General features: G+C 43.1%; 1 protein-coding gene across 1 annotated transcript in view; it reads right to left on the reverse strand.

Moving 5' to 3' along the window:
• Positions 1-6,697: 6,697 nt before the first annotated feature.
• Positions 6,698-20,505, reverse strand: part of LOC134339295 (E3 ubiquitin-protein ligase Rnf220-like) — a 64,873-nt gene continuing 51,065 nt past the window's right edge. Inside the window, exons 11-14 of the mRNA XM_063035671.1 lie at positions 19,680-19,766; positions 16,745-16,859; positions 12,703-12,777; positions 6,698-6,884 (exon numbers count right to left, since the gene is read on the reverse strand). Of these exons, the coding sequence (XP_062891741.1) occupies positions 6,813-6,884; positions 12,703-12,777; positions 16,745-16,859; positions 19,680-19,766 (349 nt within the window). The 3' untranslated portion in view covers positions 6,698-6,812. The remainder of the gene's footprint in view (positions 6,885-12,702; positions 12,778-16,744; positions 16,860-19,679; positions 19,767-20,505) is intronic.

Raw genomic sequence — 20,505 nt, forward strand, 5'->3', positions numbered from 1 at the left:
AAGGGCAAAAGTTTAGGGGTAAGATGAGGGGGAACTTCTTTACTCAGAGAGTGGTAGCTGTGTGGAACGAACTTCCAGCAGAAGTGGTTGAGGCAGGTTCAATATTATCATTTAAAGTTAAATTGGACAGCTATACGGACAGGAAAGGAATGGAGGGTTATGGGCTGAGTGCAGGTCGGTGGGACTAGGTGAGAGTAAGAGTTCGGCACGGACTAGAAGGGCCGAGATGGCCTGTTTCCGTGCTGTAATTGTTATATGGTTATATATGATGCTTCCTAGATTGGATCATAGGAGTAAGATGGTGGTACGTACGGACACAGCAGCCTCTCAGAGGCCAACCAAAGGTGTTCTTTTTTAAATGTGTTTTTAATTATTATAGGACTATACTGGACACTGGACTCCAAGAACTACAGGTACAGTAGGTCTACTGTATGTACGAGCTGATCGTCGTATGGAGTAGCTGGCCAGCAGGTCAGAGAAGGAGAAGCTGGCCAGTGGGTCGGAGAAGGAGAAACTAGCTGGCGGGTCAGAGGAGCCTGATTGGGTTAGGTCGAACTGACCTGGGTGCAGACTGTGTTACTGCCTGCTACTTGAAGGCATTTGAGTTGATGCACGAAGGTGGCGTGCAGTGTAGCCATGGGTGATTATCTTGGACGTTTCTCCTGCCATCGCAAGACCCCGTTGAACATTGATAATGCAAGCTGTCGTAGGCCTGTTTCTCTCTTTTGGTTGTACGACAAGCAAGGCAGCAGCGTGGTCTCATTTGTAGCAAGGACTAGGCCTCAAGCCGGGAAATTGCCTGCTGCCACAGTCCAGGTGAGGAGACACCGGAGGCATTGTAGTATGGCACTCGTGCTCAGCTGGTGGCTGGCCTCTTCTTCGGTGACACCCGACATTGTTTGATCAGTGGAATGACAGGCTGGATTGCTGGGAACCGCACCGTCAATTTGTAGGACATGTTGCTCAGAGTCTTTGACAATAGATGTGTTTTCTTGCGTGACTCTCCTTTTATCTTGCTTTGTTGAATGTGCTGTGTATGTTTTGCACCTTGACCCCAGCTGAACACTGTCTCACTCGGCTGTGTCCATGTATAGTCGGATGATAATTAAACTTGATTTGATTTGATTGGATAAGCTGAGTTTGTTTTTCCTGGAGCAAGGGAGACTCAGGGGGTGACCTGACAGATGTTCAAACGCTTATGAGAGGCGCAGATATGGTGAATAATCAAGATCTCTTTCCCAAGATGAGGGCATTAAAGAGGGCTTTGGCTTAAGATGAAAGGAAGGATTCTTAAAGGAGATCTGACGTGTAAGTTTTTTACACAGACAGTAGATTCTATCTGCCATAGGAGGTGGTGGAATCAGATATAATCACGATGTTTAAGTGGCATTTCGATACACAATTAGATAGCCAATACGTAGAAGCATCTGGTCCTAATGCATAGATGGGCAAAAAAATGTAAGAGAAAAAATTGTTAGATGGCTCTGAGCCTGTATTTACTGGAGTTTAGAAAAATGAGGAGGGATTCTTATTGAAACGTATCGAATATTGGAAGCATAGATAGAGTGGACATGGAGAGGACTTTTCCTGCAGTGACGGAATCTTGGACTAGTGGGAACAGACCCAGAATAGAAGGACGTTCCTTATAAACAGAGATGAAGTGGAATTTCTTGGGCTAGAGGGTGGTGAATTCATTGCCCCAGATGGCTGTGGACACAGGGAGAAGGTAGGAGGAGGAGGCTGAGAGGGATAATAAATCAGACATGACGGAGTGGTGGTGAAGACTCAATGAACCAATGGCCTAATTCTGCTCCTATGTCTTACGATCGAAAAGTCAGCATGGACATGGTGGATCAGAGGCACTGGTTCTCTATGCATGATTCAAGGACCCCGCGGATACTGGGGGATTTCTGATGTTCAATTATAAACTGGGAGAGAATAATTTCAGGGGAAAAGCTGGGCACAACTTCTGATGTGTGTTCAAGAGAACTTACCTGATCATTAAGCTCCAGTGAGCAAGGAGATATTATTGGACTTCATTCCAGGAAATGAGCCAGGCCACAAGAAGCAAGGATCCCAGGTAGGGGACACCTGGGGAACGGTGATCACATTAAAATATATGGGAAACATGGATCATTCCATGGTAAAAATTGTCAACTGGACCAATTTCAATGGGATCAGGTAGACCTAACTGGGATAAATTGGGATCACATGTTAGAAGACAAAGTTATAATTGAATCAAATTCCCAAGAATAATGGTGTTTCAGCTACCACTGAAATACATTTCTTGATGGAAGACGGTTGGGAAATTAAAATGGGAATTTCTTGGACAACCAGAAGGAGGCAGTAGAAAAGAACAGGTCCATTTAAGAAATTTGGTCCCATTTTAGGACTGTTTATCAGGAGTTCAGATCTGCTGATTTGGATTGACTCAGTCCCGTTTAAAGCTTTTGGTGGTGTCTTCTTCTTGAGTGTCAATAGACAATAGGTGCAGGAGTAGGCCATTCGGCCCTTCGAGCCAGCACCACCATTCACTGTGATCATGGCTGATCATCCACAATCAGTATCCAGTTCCTGCCTTATCCCCATAAACTTTGATTCCACTATCTTTAAGAGCTCTTTTTTGAAAGCATCCAGAGACTTGGCCTCCACAGCCTTCTGGGGCAGAGCATTCCAGATATCCACCACTCTCTGGGTGAAAAAGTTTTTCTTCAACTCTGTTCTAAATGGCCTACCCCTTATTCTTAAACTGTGGCCTCTGGTTCTGGAGTCACCCATCAGTGGGAGCATGCTTCCTGCCTCCAGCATGTCCAATCCCTTAATAATCTTACATGTTTCAATAACGTCAGGGAGCTCGGCACCAGATTGGTGCAGTTATTGGTGCGGTTCTAGCCATTGAATCTGTGGATGGGGCACTGGGACAAATGGACATTTCTCACCTCCCTCCACTCAGCCTCTGTCAGACAGACGATGAGCAAGTGGTTCCAGGCCACAATGAGGGCATGAGGGGTGAGGGGGCGGTGGCGGGTTGATGGGTTGATTTTGGGAGAAGATGGGCAATCCCCCAATGACCCAGTGTCCACAAATCCCACTCCTAACTGAATTCATCCATGGGGTCCCAGCTTCCCTTCATCCTAGCAACAGACAGATATCCCACTCACAGATCAAGAATGGGCTTTATTTGAATAGGACAGTTAGAAGACATTGACTGGAATGATCTGACAAGACACCAATCATTGTTTAAGATCTCCAGAACCAGCACACTGTGTGTAGATTGCCAACAATTCTCCACTTCACTTGGTTCTCTTCTAATCAGTCATGTTAGTTTTCCCTCCATTCCAGTGGCAGGAGCCACCACTCTCACTCCAAGACCATTCTTCAGATGTTTGCTATTTGGCTACCTCAGGAGCTGTTGTCCCACCTACACCTGAACTCCTTCCCACCTCTCATGTCCGCACCCAAGAAAAATTCAAGCTGATTTTGCCCCCTCACCATAATTCAGGGACCACATTACGCAGACCTACTAAAATGGGCAGGAGGCACGAGGGCCTGTGAGCCCCCAGGTCGGTGAGTTCTGGGGTTAGAGGTCAATGCAAGTCCGTAGTTCCAAGTCCAGTGATTGGAAATCCTGGGGTCCATATTGAAGGTTGGGGTCTATGGAGGGCTCATGCAAATCCAGAATCTGAAGCCCAGATTTCAAAGTCCTGTGATTAGTGAGTCCTGGGGTCGATACTGAAAGTCAAAGCCCAAAGATAGAAAACAGCTGTCGGGGAAGTTGAGGCCCTGATGCCAGCCTGTCCTCAGGTTGGAGACCTGTCTGTGTCTGTCTGTTGAGTGGGTAGGAGGGAGGAAAGGGGTTTATTTTGGTTCTGTTGTATAGTTTTGTCGCTGTTGTTGTGTTATTGCATTGTTTCTGTTTATGGGCGTGTTATGTTGGCGCCAGAGTGGGTGGTAACACTTGCGGGCTGTCCCCAGCACATCTTTGGGTTGTGTTGGTTGTTAACGCAAAATGACACATTTCACCGTATATTTTGATGTACATGGGATAAATAAGTCTGAATTTGACCGCATCTAGAACCACCCTCCATAGGCTGGGTCTTCACAGGAGCCTTGGACAGAGGTGGAAACTGGAAATGACAGAACTCATTCCAAACATGGGCTGGGAGTCCCACAGACAGAGCTAGAAGCCTTCACTCCACTCCCTTTTCCTCGGAAAGGCCTCTGTTTCCAGTAGCACAGAATGCTGTCTCCGATTAAGTTGTTGGCAGTCCCACACTCCTATCCTCTCCCCTTAGTCCAGCCTGTTTCCTTCAGATACTGTACATACCCAGCTCCCTTTCATACCCTTCAATGGATTCTTGTTAGCAAGGGTGTCAAAGATGTCGGGGAGAAGGCTGGAGAATGGGGTTCAGAGGGATAATAAATCAGCAGTGATTGAATGGTAGAGCAGACTCGATGGACCAAATGACATAATTTTGCTCCTATGTCTTATTGCCTTAAGGTTTTATGATCAATGGAATTTGCCTTCTCTCTCCACATACTACCACTGACTGTTTGAAATTCTTTATTCACAAGCCTCTGCAGTGATAGGTTTTTATGCCAGGATTGGTCCCACTGAGTTAATGATACCGAAGTGAGTTCAGGGCAATTCCCAAAACCATTGGGGCCATACCATCTTCTCACTGCTGCCATCTGGCATGAGGTTCAGAGGCTTAAGGTCACACAGCACCAAGTTCAACCGTTCAACCATTCAAACCATGAACAAGCTAACACAACCTTAATCACTACCTCAGTATAGTTACACTGTAACTACAATGGACTTGGATTTTATTTTTCTAATTGTGTTCGTTCTTCATTTACAGTATTTTATTATGTTTATGATTTTTGGTGAATATTGTGCCTCTAAGGCAGGAGGAGAGAGGCGTGCGCAGCCCTCCGGTGAAAAATGATATTGTATCTGTTAAATAGGGGCCGTGGACAATTCTGATTTGATGGAGAATGGACGTGAAAGCACAGAGGAACATCTGGAGAAATTTCTGAAACGCTCGTTCGCTGCTGTCATTACTGCGTGGTCGGGAATCTTTCGGAGGGTAGGCCTCAAAATCCCCGGCTTTGCCTGCTGCTGGTAACCAAGGTTGAGGTCGAATCGTTCGGACAGAGGTGGCGCTCAGTACTCGGTGTTGGAGGGCTGATCAGAGCTCAAAGTTTTCGGATGACTCAGAGTCGGATTATGGTCGGCATGGCAGGAAGAGTTTTTCTTCCTTCTCCCGTCTGCGTGAGATGTGGGACATTCGAGAGACTTTGAACTTTTACTGTGCTCATGGACTTCTTCATCAAGTTATGGTATTGTTGCACTGTTGTAACTATATGTTATAATTATGTGGTTTTGTCAGTTTTTTCAGTCTTGGTCTGTCCTGTCTTTTGTGATATCACACCGGAGGAAATATTGTATCATTTCTTAATGCATGCATTACTAAATGAATATAAAAGAGGACTACGTGTCTTCATAATCTAAAAAAAAATCTAATGATATGTGCCTGCAAGTAGGTTTTTCATTGCACCTGTACATAGATATACTTGTGCAGATGAAAATAAATGTGACTTTGACTTTGTAAAATGAAATGATTTTGCACACCACCAACACTAAAACATGGGAACTCCTCAAAGCAGTTACCAGATCTTACTGACTGAACAAACGCTCCCAACTTTGGCTTCAAATGGGTCTTTGCAGGTCCCACAGGGAGGCGAAGGCTGGTACAAAAGCTATTCTTTATTCATTCATTTGGATCTGGTTGTTGAAGACACGGCTGGTATTTATTACACAACCCTCACCATCCTTAAAATGGTAGTGAACATTCTCAAACTGGCTCCTCAAGGGCGATTTGACTAGTATAGGCAGTAAATCAAACCCCACAGAAGGAAGTCATAGGTGGAATTCCCAACCAGACATCTCCTAGCATGGATCATGATCAGGGATGAGATGTTGGTGCAGGGTTACCATAGCAACCAGGTCTTACTTTGCCACTGTTCCTGAGGAATCCTAGAGTGGAGGCACAGAGAGTAAAACTAAGTGTAGAAACCCCAAACTAAAACCAAAAAATTCCAGAGGAGTGATTGGATCATTCACCGACAGGTCCAGAGTTAGAGGCCTGCTATTCGGTGATTGGTGGATTCTAGATTGATGCCGAGTACCGAGGCCCAAATTTCAAATCAGAAGTCCACAAGTCAAGGCCCTTTGGCTGAACCCCCGAGTTTGTAAAATACAGTGAGTTCGCTGGAGTAGTCAAAGGCCCAATGTCTGTGTATCTGCGTGCGAATCCAAGTCCAAATCCAGGTTCACTGGAGGCTAGAGGCCGAAGAATATGGACCGTCTTGGGGTCAGAGGGCCATGTATGTGTGTGGTTGGGAGGGAGGAACAGGGGCTTGTTTTACTCCTGTTGTTTTGTTCCTGCTCTGTTGTGTTCTGTGTTGTTCTGCTGAGCATTGTGAACATGCTATGTTGGTGCCAGAATGTGTGGCGTGTGGCTTTGAGTGTGTTGGTTGTGAACACAAATGACACATTTCACTGTATGTCCCAATGTATACACGACAAATAAACTTGAGTCTTGGAAAATGCTTCTCCTGCGGCCTTTGAGCTGGTGATGGTCAACATTTCACACTGAGACTTGGCCCTGGCCTCCGGGAGGCTGGTCACCATGTCTCGAGGTTTAACCATGCCGTTGTTTCAGGGACAAAGCACCGATGAGAAGTCTTTCAGTGGCAGTGAGGTACCTGTGGTGGATCAGCTGCAGTAACCCAGCCTGGGAGCCCATCTACAGGTAGATCCTGCGCAGATCGCCAGGGGAGGTGATGGTGTTACACTGGGGACAGAGCTTCTTTGAGCCCTGGAATTAAAAGAGAAAACAGAATTATAGGAAATAGAGGTGCTCAACACAAATTGGGCCCTTCACCCCACAATATTGTGCTTACTGATATAAACATATTCCACAATCTTAATATGGCTGGATTTCTTAATATGGCTGCTAAACTTTCTTTTTAACTGCGTCATTTATTTCTTTTCCCAGGGGATTCTGGGTGGTTACTTCCCTTTTGTCATCTTACGTATTTCCTGTGCGGCCTTAAATTTTGTAGTTTTTTTTAAATTTTATTCTGTTTTGCTTTTTATAATCACTTTATGTTAATAATCCTATTTTTTTTTGTTGCTGTGTCTATTCATGAGTTTGAGGTTTATTGTGGTTTTTTTTAATATATATTTTCCGGCTTTTGTTCTGTTCTGTGTGTATTCTAATTGAGCTAACTTTTTTTTATTTTTTTTACTGCTTTACAATTAGCTGATCCTTTTCATATTTATACCTTTTTTTTAGGGAGCGTATACCGGAAGTCATGGGGGTAGTTTTAGCGCTTGCTTCTTTCTGGCGGGTCTGCTTTAGATTTTGCCTTGGGGTCTTGGGCTGGGGGGTGGCGGGAGGGGCTTCACGTTTTAGTTTGTTTTTCTTTGGGCTATATACATTATTGAAGTACTGGTTGCGTCCTTTTTCCCGGTATCTTTTGTATGTTCTGTTTCCTCTCCGGGTTTGTGGGTCGCGCCTATTGTCAATCCTCCTTGTTGTGGGTTGACTTTAGGATTTATGGAGTCTATTATTAATTTTGTCTCCTGGAATACTAATGGTCTTAATCATCCTATTAAAAGAAAAAAAGTTTTTAAAGTGTTCCGGAGACTTAAAGCACAAATTTTATTTTTACAAGAGACCCATGTGCGGAGGGGGGACAGACTACGTTTTTTTAAATTCTGGAAGGGACAACAATTTCATTCGAACTCCAATGCTAAGATTCGAGGCGTCTCTATTTTTATAGATTCCTCAGTTACTTTTATACAACAGGATATTATCTCTGATCCGAATGGTAGATTTTTATTGGTTAGTGGTTTACTATTTAATAAAAAAGTAGTTTTGGTTAATGTTTATGCTCCTAATATGGATTGTCCGGAATTTTATAAACCATTGTTTGATCAGTTTCCGAATTTGAACGAGTTTTCATTGATTTGGGGCGGAGATCTTAATACCTGCTTATCTCCAGCTTTGGACCGTTCGGCTCCTTTACGGACTTTACCTAATAAATCTGCAAATTTGATTAATTTTTTCCTTTCTGATTCTGGGTCGACGGACATTTGGCGTTTTCTGCATCCTCAGGAAAAAGATTTTTCCTTTTTTTCACATGTTCATCATTCCTATTCAAGAATTGATTATTTTTTTATTGATTCTCGTCTCATTCCTTCAGTGATTGAATGTGATTATGATTCTATAACCATTTCGGATCATGCTCCACTTAAGCTTTCTATTAAAATTACGGCCAATATACCGAACAATAGACAATGGCGTTTTAATTCGTTGTTGCTTCAGGACTCGGACTTTGTTAATTTTATGAATGAACAGATTGAGCTTTTTTTTACAATTAACCATACAGAAGATATTTCGGTTAACACTCTTTGGGACACTTTTAAAGCCTATATTCGGGGTCAGATTATTTCGTATTCCGTTGCTTTGAGGAAGAAACAGAAGCAGGAGGAGATGGCAATTGTGGACAAGATTAAAGAAATTGATAAGAAATATGTTATGGCTCCTTCTGAGGAGCTATACAAACAAAGAACTGAACTTCAAATGGAATACAGTTTACTACTCTCGTCCTCGATTGTAAACCAATTAAAGAAAACAAGAAGTGATTTTTATGTTCACAGTGATAAAATTGGCAAGCTGCTGGCTAATCAATTGAAATCTAATTATGTTAAATCTCAAATCAATCAGATTTATAACCAAAATGATCGATTGATATTGGATCATGTGGGGATTAATCAAACCTTTTGTGATTTTTATTCTTCTTTATATCAATCAGAGTCTCCTCGAGATTCTAAATATATGAATGATTTTTTAGATAAGTTAGACTTCCCTCAGATTTCACAGGATATGTCTTCTTTATTAGATACTTCCATTACAATGGATGAGATTAAGAATGTTATTTTTTCTATGAATCTGGGGAAAGCTCCTGGCCCTGATGGGTTTACTGTTGAATTTTACAAATGTTTTGCTTCTTTATTGATTCCTTGGCTTTATAAGGTTTTTGAGGCTTCTTTGAAACTTGGTAAACTTCCGGAATCTTTTAATAGAGCATCAATTTCTTTAATACTAAAGAAGGATAAAGACCCTGCTCAATGTGCATCTTATAGACCAATATCTTTATTAAATGTCGATTCTAAAGTTTTTTCTAAGTTATTAGCAAATAGACTAGAAAAAGTACTTCCTTCTATTATTTCGGAAGACCAAACGGGTTTTATTAAAGGTCGTTACTCTTTTTATAATATTCGTACATTGTTAAATATCGTTTATACTCCCTCACAAAATGTTCCTGAGTGTGTTATTTCTTTAGATGCCGAGAAAGCTTTTGATAGAGTAGAATGGCCTTATTTATTTAAGGTGCTTGAAATGTTTAATTTTAGCTTGAAATTTATATCCTGGATTAAACTGTTATATCACTCCCCTCTAGCCTCGGTTCGTACTAACTCTTTAAATTCACCTTTTTTTCCTCTCTTTCGTGGTACTCGACAAGGCTGTCCTCTTAGTCCCCTATTATTTGATATTGCATTAGAACCTCTTGCAATTGCTATTCGAGAATCTTCAAATATTACTGGGATAACTCGGGGATTAAAGTCCCATAAATTATCACTCTATGCTGATGATTTACTTTTATATATTTCTAATCCTGAGAGATCTATTCCTGCTGTTTTAGAGTTATTAGCACAATTTGGTCTTTTCTCAGGTTATAAATTAAATCTTAGTAAGAGTGAACTTTTTCCGATTAATAAACATCTTCCCTTATATTATAAATTTCCATTTAAATTGATTAATAATTACCTTTCATATCTTGGGATTAAAATTACTTGTAAACATAAAGATTTATTTAAGACTAACTTTTTACCATTAATAGACCATATTACTCAACTTTCATCTAAATGGTTTCCCTTATATTTAACTTTGATTGGTCGTATTAATGCAGTTAAGATGTTTTTTTTGCCAAAATTTTTATATGTGTTTCAGGCATTACCAATTTTCGTTCCTAAATCTTTTTTTGATAAAGTTGACTCTAAAATTTCTTCATTTATTTGGCAGAATAAGAATCCGAGACTGGGTAAAATACATTTACAGAAAGCTAAGAGAGATGGAGGTTTAGCATTACCTAACTTTAGATTTTATTATTGGGCTATTAATATTCGACATATGAAATTTTGGTTACTTGACCGGGATATACTATCTATTCCTAAATGGGTAGCATTGGAATTACAATCTGTTCAGGGTTATACACTTGGTTCTATTTTAGGTTCATCTCTTCCTTTTGATTCGAAACGCCTTAAGCAGATCTCTAACCCGATCGTTAAATATGCTTTGCGTATTTGGTTTCAATTCAGAAAATTTTTTGATCTTAATCAATTCGGGTTAGCGATTCCTATTTTAGGTAACATATTTTTTCCTCCCTCTTTTACGGATCGCGCTTTTCAAACTTGGAAGACTAAGGGTATTTTACGGTTTTTGGATTTATTTTTAGATGGTTCCCTTATGTCTTTTGAACAATTATCTAATAAATATAACTTATCAAGAATACATTTTTTTAGATATTTACAAGTTAGAAATTTCCTAAGTACTATACTTTCTTCCTTTCCAATGCTTCCTCCTATATATATTTTAGATTCGATAATTAACCTTAATCCATGTCAGAAAGGTGCATCGGCTATGATTTATAATATTATTATGAAACTTAGGAAAGCTCCATTTGATAAGATTAGGGTAGATTGGGAACAGGAATTGGGGCTTACCATTTCTGTGGATGATTGGGGGCAGATTTTACAATTAGTTAATACTTCTTCTATTTGTGTTAAACATTCCCTAATTCAATTTAAAGTGGTGCATAGAGCACATATGTCCAAAGATAAGTTAGCGCGTTTTTACTCGCATATTAATCCTTTCTGTGATAGATGTTCGGGGCAGATAGCCTCTTTAACTCATATGTTTTGGTCTTGCCCTACTTTGGGAACTTTTTGGAGAGATATTTTCAATATTATTTCTAAGGTATTAAATATAGATATCTCTCCTCACCCTATTACTGCTATCTTTGGACTACCTAAAATTTCTAGTAATCTTTCCCCTTCAGCCCGTAGAATGATTGCATTTCTTACTTTAATGGCGAAAAGATGTATTTTACAACATTGGAAAGAGCTTAATGCTCCAACTACCTTTTTTTGGTTTTCTCAGACGATTTTATGTTTGAATCTGGAGAAAATTAGAAGTAACCTTTATGATTCTTCATTTAAATTTGAACAGATTTGGGGACCTTTTATTCGATATTTTCATTTAATGTAATATTTACCCTTCTTGTTTTTTCTTCACTGTTTTAATGGAGGTCGGGATTGAGGACGTGATTTTAAGTTTAACTCTGTTTGGTTTCAAGTTAGCCCATTGTTTTGCTTTGCTTTTAGTTAGTTGCACGGTGGGTTTTTTTTTTGGAGTTTTTTTTTTCTTTTTTTTCCATTGATATATATAAAATCTAGTATACTATTATGTTATCTTGGTTGCTTATGCTTAAATTACATTGTTTGTAGTATTTTCTTTTTGGTATTGTTATCTTTTGGAATTTTATTATACTTTAACATTGTATTAATGTTTATATGGCTTACCTTTTTTGTATACTTACTCAATAAAAAGATTTAAAAAGAAAGAAAAGAGAAAACAGAATTATAGGAAATAGAGGTGCTCAACACAAATTGGGCCCTTCACCCCACAATATTGTGCTTACTGATATAAACATATTCCACAATCAATCTATCCCTTCCCTCCTACACAGCCCTTAATCCTCCGTTTTTCTTTCATCCATGTGCCCATCTGAGAGTCTCTTAAACGTCCTTAATGGACCTGGCTCTACCACCAACCCCAGCAGTGCATTGCACGCACGCACGACTCGCTGTGAAAAAGAACTGCTTCTGAGATCTCCCTTAAATCTTCGTCCACTCACCCGAAAAGGATGTCCTCTGGTTTTGGACGTTGCTGCCTGGGGGAAAGGGCACTGGCTGTCCACTCCATCTGCGCCTGACCACTAACTATGCCAGCTTCCAACTGCAGAGGGCGGTAAACTCAGCCAGCTCTATCGTGAGCACTTGCCCGCGCAAAAATGAATCTCAGGGTCCTATATGGTGACATATGTGTACTTTGATAACAAGTTTACTTTGAAGTTCGAACTTTAAATTTTATGGATCGATGCTCCATGTCGCATCTCACATTCAACGCCTGGCATTGTCCTCCAAGTGTCAAATAATTCATCCAATTTACCCTGAGATTGGAGGTTCAAAATCAGGATCTTTTGACTTACTGACCACTAGCACTGCTCTCTACTGGGAATGGTACGTGGCCCAGCTAAAAGCTGACTGATAAAGGTACTTTATAATGGAAGACAACACACGACAAACCGACATACTGGTCTCCAAGCAGTAGACTTCCCACAAGAATTAATATCTCTAGGAGAGAAATTTACAATGGATTACTATCAAATGTATCTGATATTGATTTTCTAGTCATTTCAGGTATGAATGGGGAGGCTGGGGATGCTCCACAGGAGAAAATACTTTGCTTCCAACACATGACATGAATGTGTCTGTGGTCTTACCAGGGTGCGTAGCCAACATTCCTCACAGTGAATGTGCCAACATTGGATTGATGTCAGGGGTACAGAGTATGATCCCTGCAGAGAGAGAAATGCACACAGAGTTAAAGCACAGAGTCCTTCAACCCACTGAATACACACCACCTCCCATTTACATTAATCCGATATTAATCCAAAGTTTAAAGATTAAAAGTAAATTTATCTTTAAAGAACATATACGTCACACATACAACCTGAGATGCATTTTCCGTTTTATTTTCCACCGCACCCATTCAGTTTTTGAATCAACAGGCACAACCCTAATCACTAGCTCAGTACAGCAACATTATGATCACTTAGATCACTTTGCACTAAATGGACATTCTTTTTTGTTCTAACTGTGTTCTCTCTTTCTGATTTATGATTTCTTCTTGTGAATGACACTTATCTGATGCTATGTGTCTGTGATACTGCTGCAAGTCAGTTTTTCATTGCTCCTGTGCGCATCCAGACTGGGGCATCTGACAATAAACTTTGACTTTGACATTTCTGTCAAATAATCCCTGTTGCCACCTTTAGGGACATTTACTGCGACTAATTAATCTGTCAATTCAAATGTCACTGGGATGTGGGAGGAAACCGGAGCGTCCAAAACAAAACCGAGGGAGAGCATGCAAACTCCACATAGGCAGCACCGGAGGTCAGGATTGAACCTGGGTTGCTGGGACTGTGAGGCAACAGCTCTACTACAATGAACACTCAACATGAACCTTTGCCCTTCTCCCTAAATACTCAGCATGGAATCTCAAACCTTACCATGAATACTCACCCCTCAACCTGAATGCTCAGTTTGAAGTATCACCTGAAATAATCAACTGTGGCCTTTTGATGTGAAATACCAGTTAATATGGGGAGACTACCTGCTAGTTTTCCCACCTGCCTCAAATATGTTCCATTTCATTCAAATGTTTCCAATTAATGTCCCAATAAAGAAAGTGCCTGAAAAAGAGGAAATTGCACTCCCAGATACACCCACTAACCTTTCACCCCTTGCTTGTCAAGTAGCTACATCTACCTTAAAATTACTCAGAGACTCTGCTTCCATCACACTTTGAGGAAGAGAGTTCCAAAGACTCATGAACTCTCCGAGAGAAATGATACATCTCATCTCTGTCTAAAATTGGTAGCCCCTTCTTTTTATGTAGCCCCCTGGTTTTAGATTCTGCAACAAGGGGAAATATCCTTCCTATCTAAGCTACTTCCATTTGCCCCTATTTGGCCCAGATCCATCTGAAACCTTCCAACCCATATACCCATCCAAGTGTCTTTTAAATGTGCCTCCACCTCTTCCTCAGGCACCTTGTTCCATATACCACCACCCTCTGTGTGAAGAAATTGCCCCTCAGGTTCCTCAGTAAATCTCTCCCCTCTCACCTTAAACCTATGCCCTCTAGTTCTCAAATCCCCAACCCTGATACTCCACAGGTCAGAAAGTATCAGTGGAGAAACAATTATCAATGTATCAACCTAAAATGTTAACTCGCGCTCTCTGCTTCCGTGGTTAGGTATTCCCAGCATTAAAATAACATCAGAAGCAATTATTAGATACCCCAGAGTCTCTTCTGTGATTTTTTTCTCAGGGGAAGGAATAAAATACTCACTGGGAGTTCTATTAACTGCCATCCAGTATGGACATATTCCTGGATCAGTGCTCACCTCAGGGAGATACTGGGAACTGACTGGGTGACAACTTGGTCTCACACAGAGCTTCCAACTATCTGACATCAACAGCATAGATGGTGTGTTAGTTAAGTTGGTCTGCCAACATACTCTCTTGACAGGAGGTACTCCTTTGAAGTGTCTAAACCACAGGGTGAGGGGTAATTGGACAAAAGACTAAGAGCAATAAAAAATGATTTAAGTTTTATTACTTTATCTGCTGCTTGTGTATTTCTCGAAAGTGGCTTCGTTCAACCCGCGAGCAAAACGGAAACCACTACATTCTGAGATCTGGAATATTCTGTTCCAGCTTGCCGATTTCGAAAGAGCAAGTCTGTCCCATAGTAAGGTTTTAAAATAATCAGATTATTGCCAAAGGATGTAGTGGGCGGAACAGCTGAAATTATTATTTAGTAATAAATTTTTCCCTAATCCTGCTACTTCAGTGAAGCTGTAATCAGAAGATTTAGAGCTCAGCTCCCCTGCAATGTAACATGAACACACCTCCCACCTTTCAGGGGACACTCTGAACACAGAGACTGCCTCCGTCCTGTGTTACTCTATGTGTAAACGCTGAACTACAGGGAAGATATCAATAAGATGAAGGAGCACAGAGAAAATTGACGAGGATGTTGCTGGGACTTGAGGATCTGAGTTATAGGGAAAGGTTAATAGGTTACAACTATTCTTTGGAGTGTCAGAGAATGAGGGGAGATTTGATACAGGTATAAAAAAGTATACCTCTATCAGAAGGGTTGTGGGTGGACACACTTCTCTGCCAAAGGAACTGTAAGGCACTCCTTCCCTCTGCTAGCCTGCGGGTCACCCTTGGACAAGGTGTAGCACCAACTTAGCCTCCCCGTTCCAGGTCACGTGAAGCCATGGGAGTGGGTGGTGGATGGTCGTATGAGCAGCTAGTGCACATCACAAGTCCTGGTTAAGCAACCACTGATGCCAGACAATTTCTGAAGGGTATTGATAATGGCTAGGTCACTCGTTTTCTAAAGACAATGCCCAGAAGAAGGCAATGGCAAGCCACTTCCGTAGAAAAGTTTGCCAGGAACAATCACGATCACAGACAGAAAAAGGAATAAACACAGGTGGAAGACAACGATCGCCCACATCATAAGACATGCCACATGATGATGATGATACAAAATTAAGAGAGATAGCGACAAAGGTAAATACAAACAGGTTGAGTGAAACTAGAACCAGAGGTCATAGGTTAAAGGTGAAAAGTGAAATATTTAATGGAAATCTGAGGAGGGACTTCTTCGCTCAGAAGTTGGTACGTGGCCTTCAATCTCTGAGGATCTATCCTGGGCTCAATATAATACTGCAATTATGAAGAGGGCATGCCAGCAGCTATATTTTATTAAGAATCTGAGGAGATTTGGTATGTCATAAAAGACTCCAGCAAATTTCTGCATGGTGAGCAGTTGAATGATGGATCACGGCCTGGTACAGAGGAGCCACTGCACAGGAAAAGGTTGCAGAAAGTTGTAAACTCACCCTGCCCCATCATGGACACGAGTCTCCCCGGCATCAAGGACACCTCCAAAAGGCGGCGTCTCAAAAAGTCGCATCCATCATTAAGGATCTCCACCACCCAGGACTTGCTCTCTTCTCATCGCTACCATCAGAGGATAGGTACAGAAGCTTGAAAATCCATATTAAACATTTTAGGAATAGCTTCTCCCCCTCTGCTATCAGATTTCTGAATGGCCCATGAACGCATGAACACCACCTCCCTCTTCCTCTTTTGTACTCTTCATTTATTTTTCATTGTGACTTTTATGTTTGATAGCAGATGGGAAGAAGTAGTTTCTAAAATGTTGAGAGTGTCTTCAGGTTGCCCCGACGATAGCAATGAGACGAGGGCGGGTCCTGGGTGGTGAGGGTCCTTACTGATGGATGCCGCATTGTCTTTTGAAACTGTCAAAGGTGGGGAAGCTAGTAGCCTTGATGGAGCTGGATGAGTCTAAAAACTTCAGCAGCATTTTCTGCTCCTGTGCACTGGCGTCTCCATACCGAGCAGCGATACAAGCAGTCAGAATGCTCTCCATGGTACATTGGCAGTTTTCGGTAACCAACCGAATCTCATCAAACTCCTAATGAAGAGGAGCTGCTGACATGCCTTCTTTGTGATTGCATCACTGTGTTTGGCCCTGGGATACTGAAACCCAGGAATACAGCTTGATGTTATGAATACCTGATGTTCCCAATTCTTGCATCATTGCCCTGACAAATGAATGCCTTCTTCACCAGCCTGTCTCGTACGTAATAATCCATGATCAGCACTTTTGGGACAGGAGAGAATGCTTCCACCAGTTACCCTGTTCCTTACCATGCACACATGGCACCTGTAGGTCTCTCTCCTCTGTAACCTTTGAGTGAGCTCGTTGATCCTTGCCTTTAAGATCTCCGACGTCACCCCTTCTTCCTCATCCAAGTTTGCCGTCCTGCTGAGAGAGGTCAGGTTATAAATTTCCTAAAACATGGCATAGTGAAAGGCCCCCTCCCTCCAGACCCACATTCGATTGGCCTCAAGTCCCTTAATGAGAGAAGACTTGGAAAACTTGAACCTGCTCTGTCAGGAGGTCTGGAAGAGATGAAGGGCATCTGTAGATCTTTCAGCAGCCACCTCTACACCCCCTCACCCATCTCACGTGGAGAATTAGTTACCCACCAGCTGCAGTAATGCATCTCTGCCAGTGGTGTCTTCACTGAGCCAGCCATGGGATGGGAATTAAATACAAGGCAGTGGGGAAAGGGGCGAATCGGATTCAGAATCACCTGTATGTTGAAACACACAGGAAATGTGTTAACAACCAACACACCCTAAGGATGTACTGGCGGCTGCCCGCAAATATCACTGCGCATTCCAGCGCCAACGCAGTAGGTCCGCAATGTGCAACAGAACACAGCCACTACGGTAGCGTAGCGGTTAGTGTGACGTGACACTGTTACAGCTCGGCGCCCTCTGGGGTTTGGAGTTCAGTTCCGGCGCTCTCTGTGAGGCGTCAGCACACCCTCCCCGTGGAATATGTGGGTGTTCCACAGGTGCCCCGGTTTCCTCCCACAGTTCAAAGATGTGCTGGGTAGGTTACTTGGTCATTGTGATTAGGTTAGGGTTAATCGTGTTTGTCGAGAGTTGCTGGGCCAGATACTCGTGGTGTATCACTAAATAAATAAAATGACACAAGCAGCAGCACCAACAACAGGACAACAGAAAGCAGCCCCTTACCCACCCACTCCCTCTCACACACACAGACAGATCTCCAGCCCCTGGACAGGCTGACTCTAGGCCTCCAGGCTCTCAGACGTGCAGACATTGGGATCCTAACCTCCAGTGCCTGGCCCGGAGTCAAAGACATTTTGTAGGCAGATTTGAGTTATAAAGAAAGCTTCCAAGCTGTGCACCCTGGTGGGGAATAGGCCTGTTACAGACACCCAGGGAACAAGGCTCGGGAGGAGGTGTGGGAAGGACAGAGGTACAGCTGGAATCCGTGCTGGGTTGGAGGATGCCCCTCCTGTCGCTGCTACACTTTGTGTTCGTTCACTAGAAGACAAGCTGGCTCGCCCATGGCCGACCCACCGTGAGACAAACTGACTTGCCTTCATCTGCTGAACTGGAGTGAGATGAGGAACTGCTACGTACTTGCTCTTGAGGAAATGTGGCTCCAGGAAAGCACCCCATTTGCCCCATTAATCTTCAGGCCATGCCACTTAGCGACTTGTACTAATAATATTTTTTGTGACTGCATGTGCCGTCGTAGCTATGGTTTGATTGTACATACTGTGCTTTGCACCTTGGCCTTGGAGAAACACTGCTTCATTTATCTGTACATAAGTGCATGGTGAATGGCAATTAAACTTGAACTTGAAGTGCTGGGAAACATAGCGCCTGTCAGTTGTAGCTTAGTCTATGGATCTTTGGAAGCGAGTGAGAATCCTACAGTCTGTTCTGGAAGCTGCCCAATCGAGTCTCCTGATGTCAGCAGCGACCTTTCAAACAACAAGAGAAGCGAGCAACACTCTACCACACAATTGTTCCCCCCGCCCCCCCAGTTAGACCGAGAGAGGTCAGCTATCATCCTTAGTTGCTGCATTGTTAGTCAGGAAGGGCAGAAGTGGAAAACAGTGACATCACTAGATGCATGTCTAATGCCTGCAAAGTAGCGGTTAGCGATCGCCGCAGTCTGTGCAGTGTTTTTACATTCTTCCCATGACCGCGTGAGCTTTCTCCAGTAGCTCCAGTTTCCTCCCACATTCCAAAGACGTACAGTTAGGGTCAGTGAGCCGTGGGCACGCTATGTTGGCGGTGGATGTGCAGCGACACTTGCAGGCTGCCCAGCACCATCCTCGCTGATGTGATTTGACACATTTCACTCCACGTTTCCGTGAACACGTGACCGATAAAGCTCAGATTCATCTGATTACAGTTAGACTCCAATAATCTGACAAACTCGGGTTAGATCGGGCCGGCAGTTTCTCCAAATGGTTGGATGTGATTCCCTATTAATACCCAACACATTTTAAATTTGTGTTTTTAAGGTGTTGAACGGTTGCATAATAAGCATCCTCAGAGTACCAGGTAAGTTTAAAGGGAGATCTGATGAGTGGGAAAGGAGTGTGACAAACATTCTCTGGTGAGATAAAGATAAACTTTATTTGTTACAACTACATTGAAACATCAGAGAAATATGGCATTTGAGTCAAACCGTGTGCAGGGATTGAGTGGGGCAGCTCACAAGTGTTGCCACACTTCCAGGGCCAACACAGCATGCCCACAACGTACCAACTCCAACCATGCATCTTTGGAACATGGGAGGAAACTGGAGGAAACGCATGCGGTCCAAGGGAGAACGTGCAATTCCTTACAGGCAGCGGTGGGAATTAAATCCCGATTTGTGATCCTGGCATTGTAAAGCATTTGCACTAATGACAATGCTGCCACGCCATCCCTAAACGGGATTTCAAAACAATCGGATGTAGGATTATCTACATCCTGCTGGAGTGTGTCAGTGACGTGAATTGTGGGACAACTCAGCTTATGGGTGATGGCAGTAATGCTGTAAATGGTGTCTGATCTCCCATCTGACTTCTCCATTCCCTCATTGTCTGCGGGATTTGCCCATGAATAGACCATTGGAAAAATGAACTATGAAGGAGAGAGAAGTCCATCAAAGAAGGTCGAGTTGTGGTGAGTAACAACAACCCATTCCCCCTAACTCACTCACGGCATGTGTCAGATCAGACGCCCGAGAAGCGGAACTTGCCTCAGCACGGCAGCATCCTTATCCAGTGCTTCCGTCAGCCTCTGTGAGTGTCCTTCCAGGCTCTCCGCCGTGGGGCACCTGCACGGGCTCCAGTCAAGGGAACAGTGGGAGCTGGGGGAGACAGTCTCCAGAGAAAGGTCATGGGAGGAAGGTCAGCCACATGAGGCATCAAACCTGACACTTCCTGTACACACACTCCCCATACACACCCCGTACACACACCCCGTACACACTCCCCATACACACCCCATGTACACACACCCCGTACACACTCCCCATACACACCCCATGTACACACACCCCGTACACACTCCCCATACACACCCCATGTACACACACCCCGTACACACACCCCATACACACCCCATGTACACACACCCCGTACACACTCCCCATACACACCCCATGTACACACACCCCGTACACACTCCCCATACACACCCCATGTACACACACCCCGTACACACTCCCCATACACACCCCATGTACACACACCCCGTACACACTCCCCATACACACCCCATGTACACACACCCCGTACACACTCCCCATACACACCCCATGAAAACACTCCCCGTACACACTCCACATCCACACCCCGTACACACACCCCGTACACACTCCCCATACACACCCCATGTACACACACCCCGTACACACTCCCCATACACACCCCATGTACACACACCCCGTACACACACCCCATACACACCCCGTACACACACCCCGTACACACTCCCCATACACACTCCCCATACACACCCCATGTACACACTCCCCGTACACACTCCCCATACACACCCCGTACACACACCCCGTACACACT

Source organism: Mobula hypostoma, chromosome 29, assembly GCF_963921235.1.
Source record: "Mobula hypostoma chromosome 29, sMobHyp1.1, whole genome shotgun sequence".
NCBI lineage: Eukaryota > Metazoa > Chordata > Chondrichthyes > Myliobatiformes > Myliobatidae > Mobula > Mobula hypostoma.